The 27,450-nt window shown below is 44.3% G+C and overlaps 1 protein-coding gene across 1 annotated transcript; it reads left to right on the forward strand.

Annotated features, from left to right (window-relative positions):
• Positions 1–1,062: 1,062 nt before the first annotated feature.
• Positions 1,063–18,302, forward strand: NOBOX (NOBOX oogenesis homeobox). The gene is made up of 9 exons (XM_075150597.1): positions 1,063–1,108; positions 3,895–4,605; positions 5,021–5,127; positions 5,688–5,806; positions 6,716–6,849; positions 14,051–14,321; positions 14,895–15,226; positions 17,122–17,469; positions 18,051–18,302. Exons 1-9 carry the CDS (start codon positions 1,063–1,065, stop codon positions 18,074–18,076), a joined length of 2,094 nt encoding a protein of 697 aa, XP_075006698.1. The 3' UTR covers positions 18,077–18,302.
• Positions 18,303–27,450: the final 9,148 nt, after the last annotated feature.

Below are 27,450 nucleotides of genomic sequence, written 5' to 3' on the forward strand. Positions count from 1 at the left end.
CGCAACCTAATTTGCAGCACAGGTCTCTCCATCAACTGCATGTGAGAAGGAAGTCAGAAAAGCCAGGCTTGGTTCACTCCTGCCCTTCATCTCGTGTAGACACCTGCAAGCGCACGAAGCTGGTTTAAATGTTACCTGGGCAGATGACACCACTTGCAGTAGTGTGAGATCACTAACTGCCTGGTACCACTCTGTTAGGAGCCTTGTTTGTTCTAAGAATTGGTAAGTATTGAAAGAATGCAAAATTACAGCGCCTGAAAGTCAAGAAGTGCCATTTATTTCTTGCAACCACTAGTTTATGGAGAATCAGAAGCACTAAACAACTAAAGCTAAAGCTAAACAACTGCAGCCAGAGCACATGAAAAAATGAATGCCTTCCTGCCAGCCCACAAGAAAAGATAATGAGGTTCATCTCATTCATATTACATGATCCAATTTTGTAACATCTGGGTTTCCAAGGCATGCTATTAGTGGTATTTAAGCCCGCTCCCCACAGGAGCTCACGAAGCACGGCCTTTCAGGCGTCCTCAGATGTGCCAGAAACTTTTCTGTACCCTACGTGCGGGGGGCAGGCTTCTCCCCCCTCGCAGACCGGCTCTCTGGCCCCCCACAGCCAGGCTGCGAGGGAGGACAGGCGCCTTCCCGCACAGCGGCCCGCGGAAGATAGCTCCCCCCGGCCGGGACGCCTGAGGGGGCAGAAGGAAGGCGGGCGGCCCGAGCCCCCAGCCGCCGCAACAAGCAGCGGGCCCGCCCCAGCCGCCACCTCCGCCGCGGCGGTGGGGCTCCCGGGGCTGCGGCCCCGTTACCTGCGGGTGCGGCTGGGCGCCGGCGCCCCCGCTCCTGCTGCAGCTGCTGGGGGAGCCCGCCTCTGCCCCTCCCCGCCTGCCCGGGCGGCTGAGGTAGGTTGGTCAGGTAGCCTTGGCCCCGCTCTCCCCCGAGGGTCGCTGGCGGCCCAGGTGGCCTTGATGAGGCGGCCGGGGCCGGCGGCCGCAGTCCACGCGGGGCTGGCCGCCGGGCGGGGCATTAACCGGGCCGGGCCGGACGCGCCGCCGCCGAGCCGGCATGGACGGGGCGGGCGCGGAGGAGGAGCGGGCGCCCGAAGGGCTGGGTAAGGGCCGGGCTACGGGGCTGGGGCGCCGGCTCTCATTAATGACCGGGGGGGAGGCACCCGGCAATGAGCCTAATGAGCAGCCCCGGTGGAGGATAACGACCCTGTCGTCTCCTCTAGGCTGATATCTGTGCGGCGGGCCCGCCGTGCGGGCTGTGGCGGGGAGGGCCGGCAGCCATTAGCCCCTGCCTCCCCTCGTCGCCGTGGGCAGGCGGCCCCGCGTTACCTTGGCCCTCGGGGGAAGCCGCCATTTTGCCCGGAGTGCCTTGGGGCATTTGAGGCAATGGGCTGCTGCTCGGCCCGGTGCCTGCGTGGCCCTCGTTTCACCTGGCTTGTAAAAGCGCCTGGCAAGCGGGTGTGAGGACTGGGGGCAGGCGGTCTTCCCTTCGTGTCACACTGAGGGTTCCTGCTGCCTCTGGGTTTCTGGGCTGCTGGCACTTAACGCCTTCACCCGCTGTCCAATTTTCCTCCTTGTCTGAGCTTGCGTGGGTGGACCTGCAGAGTCGATGTTTCTCCCTGTGTGTGTGTTCAGGTTGCTTTGTATCAAATGCTCCAAACCACGTTAAAAATCTTGCTGCCACCGTGCAAGTGGTTACTTTGTTCCAAGAAACATCTAAGGAAGTGGTTGTGAGAAGAAAAAGAGGCCTTTGGTTCCTGCTCATGCACCATCAGCAGGTCAGGTGTTCCAGACTCTACATGTATGATGTTCCCAATCAGTTAAAATCCCTTCTACTTAAGGTTATGTTTATGTAAAACTGGGACAAAGTGATGTTCAGTCTGGACTCCTGTCATATGAATGATGGGAGAAAGGTGTGGTTTGATAACTCCCTATTTGTAACCATGCAGGCCTATCTTTCTCTCCAAACTTTATTTTCATTTCAGGTCTTTTCTTTGGCAATCCCAAGTTGTTATAGGCTTTTGCTATATGTTTTAGAAATAGAGACAGCAATTTACTTTCTCTTGGAGGAATATTCCTGTAGATGATATAAACTCCCAGGTATCAATCTCTTTCTCTGCTGCAGATACAACGTACACACACAAGACTTTGAAATGTATTTTGTGATGTAAGCACATACTAGTGTTTGCATAAAAATAAGTAAAAAGCCTTCTCAAATCAAAGCACTAAGCTGAAAATGCTATTCCTGATTTGAGGCAGAGGGTGAGTGACAGAATGGATGGCATGTGAAAATATTAGCATTTTCACATAATGAGCAAGACGAGCTCAGAGGCGGCGAGGGAGGATGGTGGAAAAAGGAATTATATAGAACATAGCCTGCTTCTGCCTCACTCAGTTCTTGACCCTCCTCATCAGGATATTTCATCTCATTTAACAGCAGTGGAAACTGTTGCTGCTTAACAAGATCAAATTATTATAGTTGCATAGTTTCCTGCTTCTGTCTGTTTCCTTTGCAACTAATTCAGTTCTCTTAATCCTGTAAAAAGCAAATTAGAAGGTCTTAGAAGCAGCCTGGCGTCCCATCATACTTCTATGAAGATTCTCCCATCTGACTGGTGGTGTGGGGATCCTTCTTGACTACAATTGCTTAAGAAAAAAACATTGAGGCAGAAAGCAAGTCCTTTATTTTGGCATTGCACTAATATATATCAAAAGTAGGATAGAATGAAATGAAATTATTTTAGATCTTTTCCCCCCAAATTAAACAACCACATTTCTCTGTAGGCACATACAACTGAAATGCTGCCAACAGTCTGCTCAAACTTTCCTCTTTCCAGACAGAGGCAGATATATGGTTTTGGTTTTATTATTCTACTTTCTATTCTTAAGAAATAGTCACTTTTTTTTTTTAAAAGTAGCAGAAATCACACAGACTCGCACATTCTGAGACAATCAGCGGGTTTTCTTCGTTTGGAAATGTATATGCCAGCTGGGAAAGTATAATGCTTCTTTATTATTCTGTTGCTTATTTTAATTATTTCTCTTGCTGTGTTCTTTCTGACCTGTCTTCTACTATTCAGTCTCTCTTATTGTAATGCAGTTTGTGCTTTTTGTTAAACTTGGTCAGACTTCTTCACCTATTTTTGTCCTCAGCCAGCTATTTCATTACCTATCTTGTAAGTCTGTTATTCATAAGTGTTGGGGCTGAAACTGCAGAAAACTAATTTAAGGCAGTTATTAGAAGTTTGTACAATTAATTATTTTTTTGCTTGGTCAGCTTGAGTATGATAGAGACAGAAACCTCTATAAATCAAAAAGTTATGTAATTTGTCAGATAATCACTGCTGACACAGTAGACCAGAATTTTGCTTGTATTTTTCTTTTGCTCATTTTAATAAGGTGACACTTAGTGTCTCGATAAGTCATTGATTTTTGTTCTGTTCTGTATTCCAAAGACCTTTGTTATCCGCAGTGCTGTTTTCTCACTACTGTGTCTGTAATACACAACCTTCCCTTTATTCTCTGTGTCCGGAATTAATTCTTATTGTAGTTTACAGTTGGTTGTTTTTGCAGGCATCTTCACTCTCAAAATGAGGCTTTTCTCATCTCAGATGTTTGAATGTGAATATGTCGTCTCCATATTGACTGTGAATATGTTGTCTCCATATCACATTCTTTGCTGTTGCTTTCCTAGCAGCACTCTGTCCTGGTGACAGTCTTTATTTTGAACTCTCTAGTTCTTTTCACTGTTGGGTTTCATTGTGTGGTGTTTTCCTCCTCCCATAACTGAAACTTCCTATCCAGGCACACCTTTTTTCTCAGGCCACCCAGGCACATCTGGCTTAGACAACGTGCATGCGGGGTGTTGTTTTTCATTTTTTCCTTGTAGAGTGCAAGGACGAGGAGGAGGACGCATCACTGAATACTGAGCTCTTTGCGGTAGATGCCGATGCTGTTGGTGGGCATGATACAGGGAGCAGTGTGCTATCTGCATTCCAAGGCACAGCTATAAAGGAAGAAGCTGAGGATACTTTGGGAATAGAAGATAGGATCAGCCCTTTAAAGAAAGCGGAGGAGGATGGAAGATATTGCACCCTGCAGGCAACTGGGTCAACTTCCCAAGATTCAGCAGCCCTTGACGGCCAGCTCAACCTTGCCTCAGTGTGTGGGCAGCTGTCAAATTTCCTCAGTGACGTGAAGGCTGTGCCCCCGCTTTCTGTGGTTGAATTTGCACAGGAGCCCACGGGTCAGTCAGGGTCACATGAACAATGTGAGAGCTATTACTCTGATGGGATTGAAAAGGAGGCAAAGAAGAAAAAAAGTAACGACAGAAGTGGAATGTGTGCTGAGAAAGCATCTAGTGGAATCCCTGGAGACCTCTGCAGGTCCCTGGAGACCAGGCAGGATGTGTGCGGGCCAGCTACTCGCCGATCATCCAAATGCGCTTCAGCCAACGCTGCAGCTCAGCAATCCTACAAGTTGTCTTCAGTTCTGGAATCCAGAAGTAGCCATGATGGGACTAAGGGAAAAAAAGAGTTACTTGAGAATCCGGAAATTCTACCACCGGTCAGGAAGAAGTCACGCACCTTCTATAGCGCAGGTAGATACCGGGGAACCCACTGGCAGACAATGACACTTGTAGTGCCAATGGTGGTAATGTTTCCTTCACGATACTGAAGGCACAGCATGGAGGTGCTGAACTGCTCTAACTGGTATTGCAATGCATTCTACACTATTAGATGTGTGAAGACTTCTTCAAATAAAGTTGCCAAGTGCCTTATGTTTGAAGCATTGCTAGCGATGCTCTTTGCTTTACTGTGGAAGAAGATTTTTGTTTATTTTTCTGCTCTACTTTAAAAAAAAAAACACTTTACGTTGTTCATGTATTTCTAAGAATAGTAAAAAATGTTCTGTTTTATTTTTTCCCCTATCTTGTTTCTTTGGGGTTTTTTTTGTTTTGTTTTCTTATCACATACTCCCCATCTCTCTCTCTTTGAATAATGCATCATTTCTAGAGCAACTAGAAGAGTTGGAGAAGATGTTCCAGGAAGACCACTACCCTGACAATGAGAAGAGGAGGGAGATCGCAGCTGTGGTTGGTGTAACGCCACAGCGTATCATGGTAACGCCTGTGTGGGTAGCAGTGCTGACTGTGGGTTCTGTGCAGAAAATTGACAGAGAGGGACTGGGGCAGGGAGGAGCTTGAGTAGGAAGGAAAGAGGAGCTCATGAATAACAGGATAGAGACTGCACCTGCCACTGGTGACAAGAAAAGGAAGAGAGCTCACAGGGATGGACACTGCACAACCAACTACCCCACCCAAAATGGTAGTGGAGTCTGCGGTTGCGTACTCCATCTCTTCCCGTTTCCTAAGATGAGATATGTAATGGGTAGGTAAAAGAGGCTAAGGAGATTGGATTTAATTTCTTTTATCTTGAAGATCATGGGCAACAAAGGAAACTGGTGTTTGGGGGTATCTTTCTGCTGTTATTCTTCTCTTTCTGTTTGCATTGAATCTTGCAGATTCTCTGGAAGAAAGGTTTCTTGAGGTTCCTTTCTCTGGAAGAAAGGTTTCTGGCCTCACCTAGTGGTGTGTGGAGGCAGATATTGCTGATTCATTGCCTGTGTCCCCATGTGTAGATGGTTTCCTCTCTGAATGCATCCTTTCTTTCCATTTATCAGGTCTGGTTTCAGAATCGCAGGGCAAAGTGGCGGAAGTCGGAGAAGTTGAGTGTGAAAGGCAACAAAAAATATCCAACATCATCAGCTCTGTCAGTCCCCTTTGGGTCAGATGGTTATGGGTGAGGGACTTACTCTGTTTTCTCATTTCTCCACAATAGATACCTAATGAATTAAATATTTTCCTTTGCCATCTCCCCTTTACATTTAAGCCATGGAGAGCTGACCATTGAGTTGGGCCTTGGTAGCCTGTCAGATTTCTGGGCAAATTGTAGTGGACCTTCTTAAAAGCACTTTTGATTAACCTGTAGCACTGTTTTGAAATAAAACTGTTGAAATCGCTCAGGCTGAAGTCATGTAGAAAGCAAGGGATGAGATAGAAAGGTCTGTGGAATCACCCTTTCATTTTGAGTTTCTGTGAATGCATTGGCCAGACGCTTTGTGTGCACTTGGGAATTCTTTTGTCCCAGTCCTTCTCCCACCGTCACTTTCCATTTCCATGGATTTTCACTTGGCAATGGAAACGCTGCTTGCTTAGATCAGTCTTACAAAGTCATGGGCTTCTTTGAAGAAATACAAGCTAGCATCTTTCATAGGTGAGCAGGGGACATTTATTGGGGAGCAGGGGAAGGGAGTATGTGAGAGGATAGATGGTCTTTCAAGAGTTAGTGAGTGAAGAAATTAGTCTCCACAGGGAGGTATTTATGGCAATTTGGAGCAAGAGTCTTCCTGTGAAGAAAACAGAATGATGAGAAAAATGACGTGAAAGATTGGAGACCACCTGACTGAGTTTATTGCACTGTCCCTGCTGCCTGTCCTTTCCCCACTAGTGACCTGGGGCTGCTTCCCCACATACTGTTGATACAGCGTCCCTTGCACTGTTTCTCCTTGCACTTATAAGTCAGCCAGTGCTTTCCCTTTCCACCTGCTAGTGATCTAGGATTTGCCCGTTGTAGGGTAGTTAGAAGAGTGTATACTTCGTCATAATGTCTTGTCTGGTCCGTGCTTATACCCTTTATGTATACCTCCAGGGCACCTCTTCTGCCCATGCCTCCATTGCCTGACATTGCTCATGACCAGTCTGCCGTGCTGGGTGCAGACACTACAGCTGGGAACTACTCCAGCCTGCTCGGTGGACATCCTGCACCACTTGCCTCCTCCTCAGGTGAGACCTCTGTCAGCACAAGTATTTTGCATAGGTGCAGCATTAGCTGGTGGTGCTGGTAGGTTCCCAAACACTTTAGGGAAGGTCATGTGAGAGCCCTACCTATGCCATCAGTCCAAAAAGTGACACCAGGTTTAATACCTCTTTGCTAATTGAGTATCTACCCGCTATGTACCAGCACAGTGGTGCCTCCATGCTAACGCTAGAGCCAAATTTGCAGTCCTTATTCATGTCCTACCACAAGCCAGCAAGGAATTCTGAATATGACTTCGTAAGGGTACGTGATCAGGGCATTCTTCCATAATAGCTGTTGGACACTAGTACTGCTTCTCTGAATGATGATGAAAGTAGTATTCTGGTTATTGCGCTCTTCATGGCAGATACATGCATCCCATATTCTGATTTAGATTGTAACGTTCTGGCTACAACCTGTAGTCGAGTGAGGAAAGTGAATTGTGTAAACTGTTGGGGTTGTAGAGCCTCCCTCAGGTACTCCATATCTTTGTATCTCCAAAGGAGGTTCCTTGACTTCTCCAGCCAGTGTAAGACCTTGAGGGAGTGAGACTAGTTGAGTTCTTAAGCATACAGCTTAATTTAATTGCTGTTGCAGTCTTGTTGAAAGTCAGTGGGGTGTGCTGTTGGACCAGTTTTCTACCTGAACTGCATTTAGACTTTAAAGATTGATGGCAACCAAAAAGAGAGGATTTGTTCAATTGTGTATTCATGTGTGGAGTATCAGAGCATTCTCTAGAGTCAAGAATGTTCCCTAAAGCATTTCCTATATATGTTTATGTTTCCAAGTTGGCACGACTTGAAAATATTTCCAAAGTGATGAGGACTTACCTGTCCCTAAGGAAGTGGTTATCCCTAGCAATAGATATACTGACATGTGGTACTGTTGTGTCTATTTTCCTACTTCCCAGTGTAATTCATTCTTTTGAATTTCATGCCATAATTTCTGCCCCCTTATTGTATTCTAATATACAGGGTTATCAGTATATTAAGGGCAGCTCTGTGCAAGTCATTTTCTAATAATGACCCAGAGGCTTTAATGTATTTTTAATAGTGCTGATACCTTAAAAGTATTTTGGTACTGTAGAAAGCAACCATAAGATTGTATCAATAAGCTTAGAATACTAATAAATAGATGTGTATGCTAAAAGTACTTAATTGAGATACTTTCTTGATACTGTGATTTAGCACTTCTGTCATTTAAATTTGCCTGTCATAGTCTCAAGGCAAGGGCTACTTTAGTCAATTCTATGAGCTGTTTAACCAATATGGCTGTAATTCAGTTCCAGTTTTCCACTTGCTGCAGAGTGAATACGGTCAAAGTGAGAATATGTTTGAGTAATTCACTGCTTCCCAGAATGATGAAGTGGTGCTGTCTGTTAAGTCCTGTATTTAATTATAAAGACCAAGATTTTGCAAAATGACTCATTTAAAAGAAACAAACTAAACATCCTCATATTTTTACGCTTGTATTCAGAATTCTCCTGGTTCCTAAAGTACATCTGCAGACATGCTATTTAGACAAGAGAGAATATATTTGTTAGAGAAATAAAGTTTCATTCAGGGATGTGATCTTGTCATCTGCCTGTATTGAACGATTTCTTTCTGGGGAATCTGCACACTGGGATGCAATTCTCTATGTGGAAAACGCAAGCAATCTTTCTGATAGGAAAGAAATGTCCCATCTGAATTCTTTGTACAATGTATAAGGAAGAAAAAGGGCAAGTGAATGTCCCTGAGAGTGGACTGGGTATGTGAGAAAATGAGTGATAAAGATAGCTGGGTTTTTACCCCTTGAATTCTTTGAACTTGGTGCTGACTGCCACCTATTGCATTTACTGTGTATGCATCTAGCTTTTATGAAACACATGCTTCCTTTGCTTGTCTGAATCCCCTGTATCTTCAGTGTTAAGGACATGTGAAGATGAGAATGTACTTCATACATCTATGTGAGTGAACAAGCTTCCCCTTGTTTTCTTTAAATCATGCTGGGCAAGAAGTAATGAAATCTATTTGTGTCATCTAAGGCTGATAAATACTTTCCAGATACAGATCTGTTTGGAAAAAAAGTACCTTTTCTAAATCTTTGCAGAAAAAAGGCATGCTTTGCTAATGCACACAAACTGTGATGTTTGAGGATTGGTTTTTAACCTGATTTCCTGAGGGAAGGGAGGAATATGGTGTGTGTAATGAGCCACACACTCTTTTTGTTTTTGAAACCCACCCTGCCGTCCAAATTTGTTTAACTCTAATAAAATTTGATGGAAGGTGGAAGTCTTAAAAAATTACATTCCTACAAGTCATGGGAAAATTGGTGCCTGGGCAGGGTGGAGACCTAAGTTCGTGCTCCCTCTGAGGGAAAAGGCTGTTACCAGGTGTAGAGAGTCCTCGTAGAAGAGAGGTCTGCATGGCACAATCGAAGGAAAAGCTTCAGTCACAGTTTTGCCTTACTAGATGTGGGATAACACCACCATGGGGAATGAGACTTGCTTTTTTTGTTATCTAGCATTGCGTAGGCAGACTTTTCTCTTTAAGAATGAAAGCGGAAGATGAAACAGAAGACAAATGAAAGACAGTGTGACTTTCGAATTCATTCAGCCTCCTTGTTCAGAAAAAACACTTGTCAATAAATAGGGCCATCCAGGTCCACCTGTTTTCTTTATTAGAATATCTCAGAAAAGGAAGGGGATAAAACTTGGATAGCATAAAATCCAAAGTAACAGAAGTAAAATAAAAGCGGGAACAAATGAATAAAAAGGTCATCAATTTACAAGGGAAAAACAATTGCTTAGTAAAAGTGGCCCTCATGGAAACAGCTCATGGCAGGTTTCAGCAAAATAATGTGACCTGTGCGCAATGGTGCAGTTGTACCCAGAGATTGTGGCCTAATGGAGTGGCTATTCAGGTGTTTTCCTTGGTAGCAATGTGCTTAACTACTTTCAGCGGGACAAGCAAATGACTTAAGTGCATGAGCACAGTACGATCTGTTACCTGATACCTTTGGAGAGTGTTCAGTGCAGCCTTTGCCATTGTTTTTACTTGCTGTAGCCAGTAGTTCTGACTGTTGATTTGTGGGTTGTTTTTTTTTTTAATGTCCCACTGTTTTGTACAGTTCTCCAAACCAGCTGATTAAAAATGCCAACAAGTTGTATTTGAGATATACTCTACCTTGCTGGCAGTTGTGGCTTCTGATTTTGATATGAGCCACACTACTTGCCATAAGAGCCTTTTGTGCTTCAAAAATTCAATCTTGGTCTTGCTTTGATCTTAGAATTGTTTTCTTGCTACTTTTGCTAGACAGATAGCTTGATTTAAATTAATGGATTGTTTTTTGACATTTGCAGTTATTTGAAGTTTTTCTTGTTTGTCTGAGATTTCTTACGTGTATATATATATGTGATTCATTGACTTAAAACATTGGCTTATGTTTTCTTTAGAAAGAAAGACCCTTAGAAAGAAAAGTTACCTTCTACGCCTCTGGTTTGTGGGAGATTTTTCTGCACCACTGGTGTTTTTGCAGGAAATATTTTGTTTCATGTGGCTATCTTGCTGAGGACGCATGTCAGGAGCCCAGCCTATGCTGGTATCTCTTATGCAAATAGGAAGGTGATTATTCAGTGGCAGAGATGGGATTGTAATGGAAGTCTTGGGAGCAATTGGATGAAATTGGACATGATCTGTCAAAGAATGGTAAATAAATGACAAGCTCTAATGATTTCACTTACAGGATTCTGGCTTTTGAACAAATTCTGGCTTTTAAAGCTGATGATGTGTAGCTGACACAGCAAGCAAGAGTCATACCTTTTAAACAAGTGGTAGGTTCTGGCCTACTGAAAATCCAGAAGAGGATCAGACTGACACACTTCTTAAAGCAATGTAGTCAGAGACTGAAGTTGGTTTACTGATCTTCAGTCCATTAAATGAAGAATTCTGTTGCTCCTAAGTTTGATGAATATTTTGTCTACTTTCAAAATGTCATTTACAAGAGAGATGTGTTTCCTCATCATTTCAAGAGGATGTATCTGTGAAAAGCTTTGTGATGGCCCTTAATGTTCCAGTAAATGCTGCGATTACACAGGCATGTTTCATTAAAAGAAACTGGATTGGATAGTGTATGACATACAGACTCATAGTAATAGAGCCTTTTGCTGAACTCTTGATTTGATGCTCGAGAAAGCAGCTCTAGCAAGCAGACCATTTGAGGTTAGAGTGGTTGCTCAGCCTGTAAACAACATCAGCTGCATTGTGCCCAACACTGGGCTTGTTAAACAGTTATAATCATGGTCTCCGGCCTCCCAGTCTGCAAGCAGCTGCATAGTTACTGCCTGAATCATTGCAGGCATCTCATGCCAAGGCCTTTTGGAGTCAACGTAATAAGTGCTTGACTAAGAAAGTTACGTATGGCTGATGTCAAGGGGAAGGGCTCCAATGCAGATAGGTGTCATGCAGGTACCAAATCTTGTGCACATGATCTGGTCTGTTAACAACAGTGAAAGCAGCTTCCTAGAACATTTGAAAACCACGTTTTCACAGTTGAAACCATGCCCTGGTGTAAGTTCATGGACACCTCTCTAGAATAGGCCTCAGTCTCCTTCAAGACTGGTGAAAGACTGAAATCACAATCATCCCGACAGAAATAGACACATCCATTTTTGTTAATTTAAGACTCTATCCCATTCATTGGAAGCTATTTGCTTCAAAGAATGGCTCTCTTAACTCTGCTAGGATGTGGAGGAAGCAGCTATAGTAGGGGGAAGACAGCTGTGTAGCTGAAGACTTAGAGTAGCCATTCTTGAGTTAAGACAAGTGTAGCGCCAGGACTGGTTCAGAGATCTGAAGCTGCAAATTATTAAATTGCTCTCCAATGAGGGTTGTCTCATGGACTGAAAACTCAGAAATAATGGAAGTGATAAACAAAAATTCCTACTGTTACATTGCCATGTTCACTGGAAAGCCTTCTGAGGATATCTATCTCTACATCAATGTCAGGAAGAGCAACAGAACTGTAAAATATAAGTATTATCTCAAGCCAGTGATCAGAATTCATCACTGAACAAGATGCTGGAATCTTCTGTAAATATAGTATCAGATTTAGCATATGTTACTTCTTTTGGAATTGTTTATTCTTACTGCATTTGAGGCTTTATTCAGAAGATACAAATTCAGTGTCTTTCTTTGGAAGGACTGAGAAGTAGAGGAAACTTTAGAAAAGGCTGAACCAGGTCTTTGGAGGCCAAGTGTGCTGTTTTCACAATCTCGTTGCCTGTGGGTCCTATTGCCATGATCCACAAAGATTATCCGCACTGAGCGTTGCAAATATTTCAAAAAACAGAACTTAATTCTTAGTAGGTGTGAAAGTGGGTTTAGAAGTCATTTCCTGGGCTATGTTGTTAACATCGCTTGTATTCATCCTGAGCAAGACTATGGCCAGCTACACAATCGCTAATCCTACTGTCATTATTGAACTGAAGCTTTATCAGGCTATAGACTGTTTTTCAGGTAAGTTGTGCCCCACATGGCTGCTGTTTCATAATGTTTGTGTGAACTGCTACATTCTGGGAAAGAATGGTTAGGAGAACCAGTGCAAGTGAAGGTTTTAAAAAATCAGAATAGATGTTCAGCTTCATTTCTGGCTAAGCCATTTTGACTTGCGATGTTGTCTTGACTAGTGCTTTGTTGTGTGGAACTAGATCTGTGCTGTGTCAAAAAACAGGAATGTGACAGGTACATCATAGATGCTGCCTGACATGTAGAAGTAGTATGTTCAAATAGAAAAAATAAACCACTGCGAATTGCTTGCACATGTGAATGCTTTAGAGATGCCATCCTAGATTTTGTTCTGGTTTTCTAAAGAGCCCAAAATCAGGGCTATTCAAGTTTTCATTGAAACGTCAGGACTCCCTCTTTCCGTAGTTGCAGAGGCTGAAAAAAAATGAATGTGGGAAGATGCAATAAGATAGGCACAATTGCACAGCACACTGGGGAATCTGAGAAGTGGTGCTGCAAGGTGTTGAAATGGAATCTCCTTATCAGCTCTCTGGGCATGCATACCAAAATTCTCTGTAGGTAGCTCATGCCTGCTGTGGCAGCTTTATGTTTAGGTTTTATGTTTAAGGCCTTTGATTCACACCTGGTGGAGTGCATTTGATGTTACTCTGTATGCCTGTGAAGTACAGCTGTAAACTATCCATGTTACTAGCTTTTCCCGAATGCTTTACAACGTGTGGGAGTAGACCAACTTTACCTGAAGTGTCAGTGATACGTTCTCATATTTGCATCATCCTTGTGCTGGTTCAGCCTAGCTAGACTTGAAAAATCATTTCAAATTGTGTCATGCACACATAGTGGTTACACTTCTCAAGAGAGAAATCATTTGCTATTTGGCATAATAAAAGAGAATCTTGTTCCCCTGCACCATGTGCAAGCTTCTTGAACTTCTGTGTATACTTGTTACTCTGGATCACCAGCATACATGATTCTGACTTTTTCATTTCCTATATTGTCCTCTTTCCACAGAGGCTGTTCTGTAGGAAACTGTTCCTCTCTCCTTTTCCAGCAGTGACTGAGGAGGCAGGTCACCAGACAAGATTCTAGCAACCAAATGGTGTTGGTTTCCTTTTCCATCTCCCAGCTTCTTTTTCCCCAGACCCTTCAGCTGACATCTCTGCATTTTTTTTTTTTTTTTGGCATGACTCATCAGAGACCAAACCAGGAGTGAAAATTTGGTTAAAAAATGTCCTAGTCAGTGGATCTCTAAAGGCACGTTTTTGTTTCTTTCAAACCACAGTTAAATTTTTCAAAAGGGTAATCTGTGCAGCACGCTTCCCAGAGGACAGTAGAGATGGAAGATGGCTGGGGGATTGTTCCTGGCTTTTTTCCAGGAAGTGCTTTGCTTCATTTGGCTGCTTTCTGGAGAGCTGAATAAATCCAGTATGCAGAGACTGAAATCATGAAGGTAATTTTATTTAACCAATAAACATCATCCTCTGTTGCAGAGAGCTTGCTACTACTCCCTTTTGCTTCCCAGCAGCAATGCTGGTACTTGTTTACTTTTATTCCCATCAGTTAACCTCCGCTCTTTCACCGGCATCTTGCTTTTTTGTTCTGCCGCTCTTGTCATTCCCTCTGCTTGCTCCTTTTAATTTTCAGTGTGACAGCATACTATGACAGTCTCTCTTTTTATTCACAGTCTCTTCAGTGGCAGGAATGGTGGCATCTTGTGAAGCAGTTCAGCCAAAGGGGTTACCACAGCTCGACTTCAGTTCCAGCAGAACGGAGTGTTTCCCTAGTCTTCCCAGCCCTCCTCCCATCCGCAGGGCCAGCCTACCTCTCGGTCTGTCCTTCAACCCCCACAGTCATATTGTTCCTTCGATGCTGGACACCCCCAACAGTGAATGCAGCTTGTCCAGTGAGGAAAATGGCTCCAGTGAGGCCTTCACTTACAGCATCCAGAATCAAGGGTAGGAACAGATGAGATTGTCTTTGAGGGAGATGAAAAAAGTGAACCCTGGGAGAAGGCTTGGGAGAGTGAAGGTGGGACATGGGACAAGGAAATAGGTGGGAGCATAAATGAGACGTTAGATGTGGGAGTGAGAATGTCCTTTAAATGGAGTATGAAAAAGCGTATAATGTGTGTAGTAAGATAGGGCACCTGCTATCAGAAAAGTGATGCTTTTAATCAGAGTGCTTTCAGAATTGCATGCCTGTCCAGTGAAAGTGGGGTTCAGAAGCACAGTGAAAAGGAATCCTTGAGAGCGGGTGGATGTGCTTTGGCGTGTGCTTTGGAGAGTGGGAAGAACTGAAGGAAAGGTAATCCCCGCTAGTGCGCATTGTTAAAGAAACCTACTGTGAAAGCACTTGGCTCCAGTGGTTTCTGTTGCTCTTGTCCCTGGCATTTGGGAGGAAGGGTTGGAGTCAGATCAGGGTTGGAGCAGCTGTCGAGGGCAAGATACAACAATTGCTTATTATACAGGTTGCTGTAGCTGTTGACCCTACTTTAATCTCTGAATTGCCTCTCTCCTTGCTCTCTGCAGTTTGAGTTCACCAGTTTCCTGCAACTACCCTGAGCAGCTGGAGTCAGCAAGCAACCTAGAGACCACGTACTGTCAGTACAGCAGCCAGGGTGGAGTTTACCAGCTGCCCCAACATCCCCAGCAGCACCAGCTCTCCCAGTTCCACCATCTGCCCGGTCACCTCTCCAGCGTCCGCCTCACTCCTACACCACTCACTGAGTCCCATACAGCTTTCCTCGCCATACCTGGTAACAGTGGAGTCGTAACCTATGGGGCAGCAGGAGCCACACAAGGCTACGTACAAAACCACATGGGGGGACAGCTCTTGTTACAGCAGCCAAGTGGAAACTCGGGTAAATTTCTGAAATCTTTTGACATCCCGCTCCTCTGGAGTAACTAAACAATAGCCTGAAACATTCAGGATGTGCAGTGGTTTTACTGATAACTGTGACAGAAAGAAGGAATGTGCATATACATGCACAAATATATATATGCTGCCTATCTTTTTTTTTTAATTTCCTTGTGTGCTGCTTTTTAAAGTGCTGAGTGACCCATTAATTTGAATCAAAAGTTACTGCATTTCAGGGAGGCTGCATTTCAGAGAGAGTGTTACCATGTGAATAGGCTGCATTTCAGAGAGAGTGCTACCATGTGAATATGTCAGGTAGCGCAATGGTTTTGTCTGGGATGGAGAGCTAACTTTACTTTTTCAGGAGTGTACTGTTGTGCAAACTAACATGCCTTCGGTGTATGTGGGTGGGGGTCAAGGGTGTAAAGTGAAAAAGGTGTCACAGCACATGGAGTAGTTGGAGACAGCAAGAAAAACAGGCTTCTAACTCTGCTGGGCTTCTGCAGAAACCATTTTGAAAGAATGTTGTGTATCTTAGGGCAGTGCAAAAGAAGAGAGTTAGAGACAGGGGCCAACAGAGTATGGATATAGCTTCTTTATTTTTCTTCCTCTGACATGAATTTTTAACACCACTTAGATTAAAGCACTTCAGCATAATTTTCTAAAAAGTAACTAGGTAAAAATGGCACTGTCAGTCTCCTTGTTTTGTGTCAGGCATTTGTATTTTGAAGTTGTTCGAGCCCAATTACAACCAAAAGATAAACTATTGCAGTTTATTTCTTTGAACTGTCAGGTTTGTTGAATTAAGCTCACAGTCTAAAAAATACATCTCTGTTCTTATCACATAAGAGAATAGAGTTTTCAGACCACAGATGCTGCTCCTGGTTTTGTACCGGTTTTGTGGACCTTGTCAGGGAGAGAAGTCTGACTCACAGGCTGATGGGTGCAAGCTGGCTCATGTTCACGCTGTTCATGCCTAACGTTCTCCAGAACAGGTTGGCAGCACCCATGCTATCTAGCACACTTGGCCTGGTTCTCCTCTCTGGTTGTGAGGCATAATTATTATTTTCTGTGGTTTTTCATTACTCCCAGAAGTAATGGGAGGGCTGTGTCCCAGCAAATTAATGTTTTTATGCCATGATGCCAGAAGTGTGTGTTGCATGCCTTGGGGCATGTCGTGCGAGCACAAAGGGGTGTGTAAAAGTGCAAACCATGTTAGGACGGATAAAGTTGGAGGGTTGTTGAAGGAACAGAGGCAGAGTTGATGGTCTCTTATTCCATACTTTTGTTCAAGGAAGGGATCCTATGGCTGTTACACAGTGTGGACAACCAGGGCCTGGGCTTCCAGAAGTGCAATAGGAGGGAACCAATCTGTCAGTGTAGACACACCCATAATTCTTACTTCAGCATGTAAGCAAGTGAGCAGTTTAATTGAATTATAGATATTAATTAAAAAACATTCTTCCTTCCTGGATTGCAGCTTTAATAAATGTAAGTGAAGATTAAGCATCCAGCTTCTGCTTTGCAGAGCTAACTTGGAAAATAGGAGTGGAGGAAAAAACATTGGGGGAGGGTGTCTCTGATATTATTACATACACTCAGGATCTGTGCTGAAGTGACATCATGTTTTTTAGCTTATAACAGTGCTATGAACTTCTTAAGTTTTTGTTCCTAATAACTATGTTCTGGATAAATGCATTGCAATGTAAACAACAAAGTTAACCTTAATATGTGTGTGATGTCTGCTCTACTGCAGTAACCATTAAGGCATAACTGTAATACTGTATTTGCACTGAGCATGCTCTCTTAAGCACAACATTTTTGCATATACATGATTTTAATCCTCCTTTCCTTATTTTCATTATTCTGTCCTTTCTTTCTTGCTTGCTTTTTCCTCAGCAGGCATCACTGCCTATCAAGCTGTCCCCTGGAATGATTTCTACATGCAGGGAGCTCCATTCTCGAATCAGTTGCGCTCACGAATGCCATTTTCTAGCACAGCAGGAGGACAATACTTCACAGAGCAGATTTCCTACACTCAGCCACCTTGCCTGCCCTCCTCTCCATATTTTCTTCATGTGCCCAACGGAACAACACTGGGATCCCTGCCACATACTGGAAAACAAAAGGGAGTCACACCACCAGACCAGAGTTCATACCAGAACCACCAAACAGAGCCAGAGTTGACATCGCTTGCTGAAAGAGAGGAAGTAGAGAGTAGCAACAGGAAAGGAGAGACTATTGTTGGTAACTGAAAGGCCAGCTGATTTTTTTTTTGAGAAGGGGGGGGAGATGAGGAAAGAGTTCCAGGACAGCAGTAGCTCCTCTGAATGCAGGACCAAAACTCTGGCATGAATGGGAATGGAACTTTTTTTTTCCTGGGTTGCTGTCCAGGACAGGTCCCATTATCCTACATCTAGTTCTTAGATTCATCTATTTTTAGAAATGGGGACTTACAGGTCAGTAAAATAGATGGCAAAGTTCTGTCCTGTCAGACATTGTCTGTTGTGAGCTGAATGGCTACACAGGACTGATTATTTCTGAGATTTCCAGAAGCATATACACCTCTCTTCAAGGCAGAACTTCTTGAGCAAGAAGAGGGGAAGGGAAAGGGGAAGGGAGAGCTTTCCGTTTGGATTTCCATTTTCAGACCTTTATTTTGGAAACAAAATTGCCTTACTCTAGATTTGTTGAAAGGTGTCCTATGCCTTATTAAATATTGTTTGGGCATGTGTCTAATTTTGAAATATAAAATGTTTGAAAAAATTCAAGTTATCTGTGTTATTTGAGATCACATTTTCTTATGAATCTGTTTGCTTTTTCTTCAGATATTAAAGAAGTAACTAATGATTGATGCTGCATTCTGAGAAAAAAAGCAAAGGAAGAGGAAACATTACCATTTTAAACTCTGCCAAATAAGAAGAGACAAAAAGAGAGACGAGAATAATAATATTTGCAACAGAAGCACTTTTTTGTTTCTTTTTTTGGGTTGTATTTTTTTTCTTGTTGCCATGATTATTTTCCTGCTGAGGAAAGAAGCAGGGAAATTTCAATCAATAAAAGGTTCTGGTCTGTGTTTTTTGCAAATCTCCTGACTTTATTCTTCTTAATGAATTCTAATCTTGAGGAGCTCACAGACAGAAAAGAGCTGATACACGCGCCAGACTCCCATGGGTAGGTGGAAATTCCAGATCATGCAAGAGTCAGAAGCTATGGCTGGTATCCTGGAATACGTGGGAAGAGAGCCCAGGAAGAATAAGACATATGCAAAACAGGGGGAGGAACTCCAGCAACTACACCTTATTTTAGGGACTCCAGATAGTGCAAGAAGTGTCATGGGAAGTCCATGGTGTTTACTAGACTTGAATTACTTTTTTTTTTTTTAATTTTCAATATAAAACTATAACAATAAATGGCAGCAAAACTGTAATTATAAATGCCAGCAGTGTAACCAAATCTCTATCAGTTATTAATCAGTTTAGCATCCTGTTTGAATTGTAGATGGGTTTGAATGTTGGAGAATTGTATTGTTAAAAATTTTTTACAAATCAGTTGATAACTTAAATACTTGGTGGGTACCACTTTCTTGAGATACTTGGTCATCATCTCTGGCTCTGACCCAACAGTTTATTGCTGAGGTGGCTCAGTTATTTCAAAAGGGGTTAAGCTCTCTACTGTCTTTTTCGGTTAACAGGAACAGGACGGTTTACGTGGGTATGCCTTGCATTTACATCTGCATCCTGTTAGGATGTGTTGCAGTTTAATCTGATAGGATGTTTCATAACTGTGGCTTTTCTCTTGCATTCCTCAAATCTTACTGTGGGAGTATCATGCTGCAGTGTTAGCAGGAGTAGTTTAGTAGAGCAAACGATCTTGGCTTCATAGTCTTGGCTTCTGCCTTACCTGGGACTGTCAGCCTAGGAAACGGGTAAAATATGTCTCTGAAATCAGTCGGCAGCAGCAGTAGCAGAGGACTCAAGTGAAGAGATTGTTTACTCTGGTACGTAAACGAACGGCTGCAGTCCCTAGGAACGGTGGTTCCCAAATGAGCTTTAACCACCTAAATGTGTGGGATATATGGTATGAGTGGCTAAAATGTATGTCAGGCTCTCGCTATGTCCTTGTGAGGAAAGGACATTGTGTTGTAGGAGGTGCATTTCCTTTGATACCTTCTGTGTTTAACCCTGAGTCTTTCCACTGCCTTTTGGATTACAGACAAGGCCTGAGTAATTTTTGTATTTACAGTGGTCTGGGTGCACCTCTTGTACCTCGTGAAAGTAAGTGTTATCAGGTCTTTTGTTTCACTTTCTCCGTAGTCTGCTCATAAAGAGTGTCTGGCAGGAGTTGAATGCTGCTGCTCTTCTCCTTTTTCTTTCTCCTGTATCTTGTAAAACACTGGTTTATGTCTGGCAGTGGCTGAAGACTGCTGAGGACCAAGCAGTATAGTCAGGGACAGATTTATATCCTGAATCTACAGATTTGTATAGAGATTCTGGAATTTTCATTTCCTGGAGCAAAGTTTATTATTGTCTGTAACAGGCTGAGAACTGGTGGGGAATGTGCATTCGTGCACACTTGTTTCACTCATCCACCGCTGAACAGCCTAAACCAATATTTCCAAGAGGTGTGAATAGGAGTTTTCATTGCAATTACAAGTGCGCTCTGAAAACTGTTGATGGTGACGATGGCAGAATTCTTCATAGCTAAGGGCTGGCTGTGAATCTTGCCTGGATCCAAAACCAACCCTTCCAGGAGGTGAAGAGGACAAAAACAACAGAACGCCAGCTTGTCCGCCCCTACCTGCCCCTTCTCTTACAGAAAGGAAAAAAATAATTTTGAGTGTTTTTTTGAGAGACTTCTATTTTCAGAAATATGCCTTTTGGATGTTGTTTTGTGGCACAGTTGTGCAGCCAGCTTGCGTATTCTGCCCATGACATTTCCCATAAAAATGTCATTTGAACATTGAGGATCACTAAGTACTATGTGATACAATCTCAAAAAGTTTGGGGATTGAATGAGGATGGTCAAATTTTTGGAATGGAAAATCTTTTGTGTTCAAGCTTTTGGATAAAATGTACGCTTCTCCAGGAACGGCTTGAGTAGAACAGTTTGATTCATTTCCATGTTTGTACCTTAAATTTGCCAGGTTCAGTTGGGCTTGAAGTTTTGAATTGAGATTTCTTTCGTATCACTGTTAACAGCTGGAGAAAAGGGTGGGTACTTGAGAGTACACCGATGGCCAGATCCATCCCTTCTGTGGTTTCAGTGCCTTCGCTGGAGCTAAACCAAGGTTAATCTACTCCGCAGGTACACAGACCTTTTTTTTTTTGCCCAGTGCTGCCCCTGGCAGAAGCAGCGACAGCCCTTGACCATGTGCCAGGCCGCCCACCAAGGTGAAGAGTCTTAGATATTTCTGTGAGCCCGTCCGTTATACCTGCAATACACACTGCACACCAGTATCTTGGAATCTCATCGCTCCTTAGTCTCCTTGTGCTATTTTCCTTGCTGCAACTTACTTTTAGTAAAATTAGGTACATGCTGCATGATACTTTGGGTTTAGGCTGCTGTGTGCTTTTATTAGGTATTTCCTTTGCATGTTAAGTCTCAAGAAGGCTCGCTTTGTTAGGGTGGCAGGATCAAAATTCAAATGCCATGGCTTTGTGACTGTGGCATCTCCTTTTTCGAAGTGAAGAGTTGTTTTGCCTCTGTATTGTAATTTTAACTGGAAGCGCCAAGGCACGTAGTCAGAATTTTGAAACAAGTCAGACTTGGTGCAAATGGATATAGCCACGTGTGTAATCAAGTATTACTGTGTTTTTTTCCTAATTAATGAAGAGGTTTTATGAGGTAGAAAGCCAAATTGTGGATGTGTGTATTTATGTTGGACTAATTCAGTACCATTGTTGTTAAGACTGGAAATGAGAGCGAGGATATTGTCGCAAGCACGTTTCCAGAGAAGGAAAGCGACTGTAAGGTTTTGTCCAGTTCCCCAAAGCATGGCTGTTCAGCTGAACAGCACACACGCACTCACATACGCCTATCTATCCTCTATATTGCATATTTTAACATAATTAAATTGTTAACCTTCTGCTACTTCTAAATAGCTGATGTATAAACAGGTAAATTTGGTATATTAACTTTTTCCTATGTGCCTTATCCAGCAAGTAGACATTATTTTCTACTAACAAGTCCTGTTTTATGTGGTGAGAGCACATAAAACCTCATGAACTACCTCTTCTGTTTTAGTCAAAATGAGAAATCGTTTCTTACAGGCTTTTTAGTTTCTGTAAAGCGGGATGCATTAGGAAGTATCAACATTTACTCAGTTTAGCAGTTGAAATTCCCAAGGTATTTTTTGCATTGCTTATTATAAAGATTGCTGCAAATAGCATGAGAAGATAATCTATTGCTCAATGATAAATATTGATTTTTCTTCACATAGCTGTGCTAAGCACAAGAACAATACATTACAAAAAAAAAACCAAACCCAAATCCATTATCTGACACTGCCATGCATCTCCATAGCTAAATGCTGACAAGCATGGAAACACCTGTGGTACTTCATTTAGCTTAATGATAATCATACCTTCAGAACTGATAACAAATCTGCCAGATGAGACTGCACAGCATAAGATGCACAGCGTAAGTCATCAAAACCAACACTGAGGGACTCCGGGACGCATTGCTTAGTCGTCTTGTGTCCCCCACATGCCCATGTCTGTATGATCCCATCAGACAAGGGTTGGTAAATCTTGAACATTAAGCCAACAGCTTCACAAGAGACCAGGGTTGTGATAGCAGCCCGCTAAGGTTGTTGCTGGAGAAATGAACTGTGGAAAAGTGTTTGCTTTTACGGCAAGGCAGCTGGAAATAGCCAGGAGCTTAAAGGTTCCCGTTATATACAGGCATATATGCCACCCTCTTGGGACACTTTGTGCCCTCTGTGCTTACTATATATTTTTTACAGCATCTAGAACAAGGAGGAGAAGTTCCTCCTTTGGTTTCTTTTCAGGAATTTCGAGCAAAATGTGAACAGGAGAGAAAGCTGCAGCACGTTTCACCTGCAAAGTGTGCCTCTCGGGTCCACCTCGCCTCCTGGTCCTGGGGCAGAGAGGGACCCCAGCTCCTCCAGTGCTCCCTGCTGCAAGGGGGAGGCTGAGGCAGAAGCCTCCACATAGTTTTTGGGGAGGGGAACCAGTATCCCTTTCTTCTATGGGAAGGTGGTTTCCTCCTTACCTTTAACAGGGAAATCACATGGCCACTTCTTCTCAACCCAGTCTCTTGGAGAAGCTGGGGTTTTATTTTCTATTTTCTTTAATTTTTTTTTTTAATTTAATTTAATTTTATTTTTATTTTTTCTTTTCCACAACCTTCCTCTGGGCGTGCCACAGCGAGAGGCGTGTCAGAGAAGCGGCGGCAGGTTGTGCCCCGACAGAGCTCAGCGGGCCGGGCAGCCCTGCGTGTTCCTGCATGGGGTCCCACCTGCCTGCCTGGGGGCTTGGGCAGGGGCTCGGCCCCTCCATCTCTGCCCAGGCTCTTCCTCGTGCCATGCGCGGCTCCAGAAGATGCCATAAAATCAAAACACCGTGATATGTGGTGATGGGGGGTGGCGAGAGCCTCTTGTTTGGAGCTCCCATAATCTCTGAGGAGAGCAGAAACATTGGTGGGAGAAGGTCAGCGAAAAAAAGCGAGCGCCAAGGGGAGAGAATAGTAAAAAGAGGGAGAGGAGAAACATGTCAAAAGGCATGTTGTGTGGCCCTGTTCACGTGGTGATGGGAATCCTGAGCCTGCAGACAGCTCTGGTTTGTTGTAAACGTGTTTGTGTCCATGCAACATCCCTGCTGCCGGCGTCGCTCCTGCCTGGCATCTCCTCTGGCCATGCCCCTGCAGCTTTCGTTCCACGAGTGAACGTGGGCTCGGGCTACCCGGCGGCCCCACGGCAGCCTGCGCGAACAGAAGGGTGAGTGCGGGGCAGGAGGCTTCCAGCCACTGCTTTTAATCTCTCTTTTGGATTTTCACGCTGGGATCGGCGTGCTGAGGTATTACACACCTGTCCTCTGAGCTCATCCTCGCATTTCGCTGAGGAGCGCTTTGGTCTGCCTGAAACGTACCGACGCCGTGGGAGCCCTTCCTGTCAGCCCACGGCTTCTGGGCACTGGTTTAATATGGGCCACCGTCAGGGAAGAAGGAACCAAAACAAAGGTTACTCTGAGACCCTTACTGAGAGGGGGTCCCCATCCTGAGTCCAGGCTCTGTGCTTCGGCGTGGGGGTGGTGGGGTGGCTGGAGCTCCTCTACGGGGAGCTCGCAGGCTGTCACGAGGAGCTGCGCCCCAACACCCGCCAGCTCCGCCTGCCAGGGCTGATGTCCTCTCATCGCTACAGCACAAATACTCTGTGAAAGCCGGCAGCTCGCACAGCCGCTGCTGTGGCTTTGGGGCTGCACGAACGTGAGCTGGCGTGCAGGGAAGCTGGAGGCTGCTGCTACCCGCCATCCCACACAGGGTGGCAGCCTGTTTTGCTGTCTGGGTTGTTTACACTCGCTCCATTTGCAAGAACAAAGGCTGTCCCATAATATATTTCCCATAATTTCTGTTTGCTGTTCTCTGCAGAAGAGTCATGGTTTATTTTTACAGCAACCTTCCATTTTGAAAAGCACTTTCCTGTTTGTGTAATGTTCCTGCAGTGGCAGAGGAATACATGCCCTCCCCGCCCGCAGAGCACAGGCGAGATGTGACTCTGGAGGAACACTGCCCGACGCATCTGGAGGCTGATTCATTTAGCTAATGGCTCAGGAAGAAAAGCCCTGTGTATACAGATGACTGAATAGCAGCCAATGTATCATAAAGCAGAAGTCATTGCCTTTTTTTTTCTTCTCCCCCCCGCCCCCCCAACTAGGCTCCCCACCCTGCCAGAGATGCTTTATGGAGTCTTTCCACTGATTTAAAAGCCTGTTTTGAACTTTGCCTACACAAAGGGAGGAAATGGGAAGGGAATCCCCATCTCCCTGCCTCTCTATAGGGGAAGCTTGCCCTGTGGTGCTGCGCTACTCCCACAGGAGAGCCTCTGCGTGGGGGGAAGAGTGAGTAATGCTTGCAGAATATGCATCTCTCTCTACTGTGGCTACAAAGCGACTGAATAAAGGTGGAAAAGAGAGGGTGAAGTGGGGAGAGACAAGGAGGAGGCATGGGTGGGCAGCGGGAGGGGAGAGAGAGCTGCCTGGTCCAACACGTAGCAGGACGCTGCTGCGTGGGCAGGGGGGAAGCCTGGTGGGAACCCCCGGGGTTGCGTTAGGGCTGTCAGCGGCTGCTGTGCAAGCCCAGCTGCGACCCATCGCAGGAGTTGTCTGGTCAAGGTGGCTAGAAATCAGGAGTGCAATAAGAAACAGGCTTAATTCTTCTCTGACTTAATTCATTGTGAAATGAAATAGTTTCTGCCCCAAGCCTGAGCCAGCCTGGTTGGATTGACGGGACATGCAGCCTGGAGGTGTGGGTGCAGAATCCGCAGGAGACAGATACAGCAACATAGTTCCCCTTTTAAAGCAGAGGGTCTCCAGCAATATCGCTGGCGTTTCGAGAGGAAGGTGATCGCATCTGCGAAAACCAGGAGGAGAGAGGTTTCTCTCCCAGTCCGGAGGAAGGTTGCCAAGTCCTATGGGGATTTAAAACCTCCTTTTGCTGATTTTGGCGATGGCCTATTCAGCAGGCTTGGCTTTAGTAAAAGCTGTTTTTAGGAGCATTTTCTCTGGAGCCTGCGCAGGTTCCAGTCCGGTGGGCAAGACTCCACCCGCAGGCAAAGCTCTTGGTAAATAAGTGTGCTGGACACGGTCTAGACCAACAGCCTCCCTCCGTCCCACCCAGGCTGAGGGACTGTAAGCACAGAAAAAAAAAAAAATTAAAAAAAAGGAGGAGGAGGAGAGGGAACTCCCTGTTCTGCTCTGAAAAGTGACCGTGTAAATGTGATGCTGCCGAATAAAATACTAAAATAAGAATAGCTTTTGTTTAACTTATTGGATCTGCAAAACCCAGCCTAGCCAGGGGAAAATGAGCGAGGCGCCCTGAGCCCACACATCGTCAGCTAAATTAAGTTCCTGGTTCAGGGGCACCTTTTGCCCTCAAAGGTATTTGCACAAAATTAGGCACAACATAGTTTCACTAACATTAAAAAAGAGCTCCTATCTGGAGAGGGCGCAGAGGCACGCGTGGAATTCTCTAGGACTTTTTTACTGGCAATTGTGTACAAAATGGAAAATATCCTGCTTGAAACAGGGTTGGCAGGCAGAAAACAAAACCCAACGGAGAGACTTTACACAGAGCGTAGCTGATGTGCAGCCAGTGACAGGCAGCAGTAACAGGGCCTGGCACAGTCACTTTTTAGAGGCTAGAACAGCACTTTAAAGAGTGTAAATGTTTCAGCTCAAAAAAAACACAGAAAATTATTTCAGTTAATATAGCTGAGCGTTCAAAAATTAGGAAATGTTGCTATGAAGGTGCCACTTTTATTCAGCCTCTTTTGTGCCTATGCATACGTGATCTTGTAATTAAAGACTATTTTTAGCTCAGAACCTCTGTCTCAGCCAGTGAGTAGGTAGGTAGTAATTTGGATTTTTTCAGTCTTTTCAGCCAGTGTGTGACTGAGGCCATATTTACTTCATGTAATCTTAATTCCTCACTGAGTAGTTAATAATTTCCATGTGGTATTTTGATGACGTTCATCAGTATTGTTTGCCAGTGTCCCACAAACATGAAAGTATTCACATAACACACTGCAGGAATAGGAGGCGTTATTACAACTCTCTTCCACATCCTCGCTTTACAGCTTGGGAGCGCAGGCACAAGAATGTTTAAGTTCAGAAATAGGTACTGGCCATGGACTGAGACAACAGAGACATAATTCTTCAAGAGGCGCAATGTTTTGTAGTCCATGGCTCTTACAGACTTCTGCTGTTGCCATGTGGGCCCAGCACCCCCGCAAAACTAAAAGTACTTTACCTACTAAACTCAGAAAATGAGGAATATGGAAAAAGCCCAACTGTGTGACTTCCCCCCAACTGAAGCGGGACAACATTAATGTATCTTCATCACAAGGGCATTCCTTCTCTTCCTTGAGCTCCTTGATTTGTTCATTAGAGACTCCAAGCTCCTGCCAAAAGGGAAGCACGGATCTTGCAGACCTATATCGCAACGCATGCGCACATGAATTAGAGGTTTCCTCCGTGCTCTTCATACCAGCATCACCCGAGATTGCAGTCTTAATGTCATTTATTCTCTGCTCTTGGTTGTTTTGGTTGTTCTTTTTGATGTTGTTGTTGTTAAATAAACAGCAAAAGCTACAGTTCCTGGTGTGGGGTCATACTGCCACATGATAATCATCAGAAGGCTGGAGTCTTTGATTTCATCATTTGAGCTAAAGAGCCAGCTGATAGACCCTCTTGTAGTGCTAGCGTTTCAAACTAGAAGAGCCCTTTATATCTTTTAGTCTGATCTCCTGTATATATCCCGGCCATTACATTTTCTCCTAGATATTACCTGTTGCTGTCATTCCCCACAACTTCTTGTTCTCGCTCATCTTTATCCTTATACCTATGCTCTGCATTTGCCTTCCCCACTCTGTTTCTAGCGCTGACCTTTTCCTCCACCCCTAGTTTTTCTCCCTTCCCTTACTTTCCCAGCCCCTCTCTTCATCTTCGTTTCCCCTGATGCAAGTCTCACCTTGTTCTCTGCGCTGCCGTCATCCTGCTGCAGGTCAAGCACAGGACACCTGGGGGAAAGCTTTCCGTGCTGCTTCTAGCAAACACGGGGAATGGCTTAGTGCTTTAGTTTAAAATGGTGCCAGAAAGGGGAGTGGGGGTGGAAAGAGAATGTGGTGCCCTTGGCCCCTACTCATCCACTCAGGGTTACAGTGGCCAGGGCCCTCCCCCAGGATTTTGGAGAAGTGCCTCCAGCTCCGTTGCTGCCTGGTAGCTTTGAGGACTGGCACAAAGAAAGAGATCACTGCTACTCTGGGATTTTTCATTTTTTTGTTGAAACAAAACAAGGAAAATCAAAAAGGTCCTAAAGAGAGGAGCATAACCCTCCCTGTACCATCCTGGGGATGCAGAGGCCTGGCTGTGCTAAGTATTTCCTTATAAAAGAGGTCATTGTGTAAAATGCAGGAATGCTCTTGGAACTGCTCTCTCTCTTCTCCCAGCTCAAGAAATGCCACAACCACTGAGCTGCAAAGTCATGCGT

This window comes from Calonectris borealis, chromosome 1, assembly GCF_964195595.1.
Source record: "Calonectris borealis chromosome 1, bCalBor7.hap1.2, whole genome shotgun sequence".
In the NCBI taxonomy this organism is placed as follows: domain Eukaryota; kingdom Metazoa; phylum Chordata; class Aves; order Procellariiformes; family Procellariidae; genus Calonectris; species Calonectris borealis.

Coding starts and splice junctions, on each gene's coding strand:
- NOBOX (XM_075150597.1), top strand. CDS start 1,063: ATGGACGGGGCGGGCGCGGAGGAGGAGCGGGCGCCCGAAGGGCTGG. Junction 6,850..14,050: donor ACCACTTGCCTCCTCCTCAG/GTGAGACCTCTG, acceptor TTTTATTCACAG/TCTCTTCAGTGGCAGGAATG. Junction 15,227..17,121: donor GCAGCCAAGTGGAAACTCGG/GTAAATTTCTGA, acceptor CTTTTTCCTCAG/CAGGCATCACTGCCTATCAA.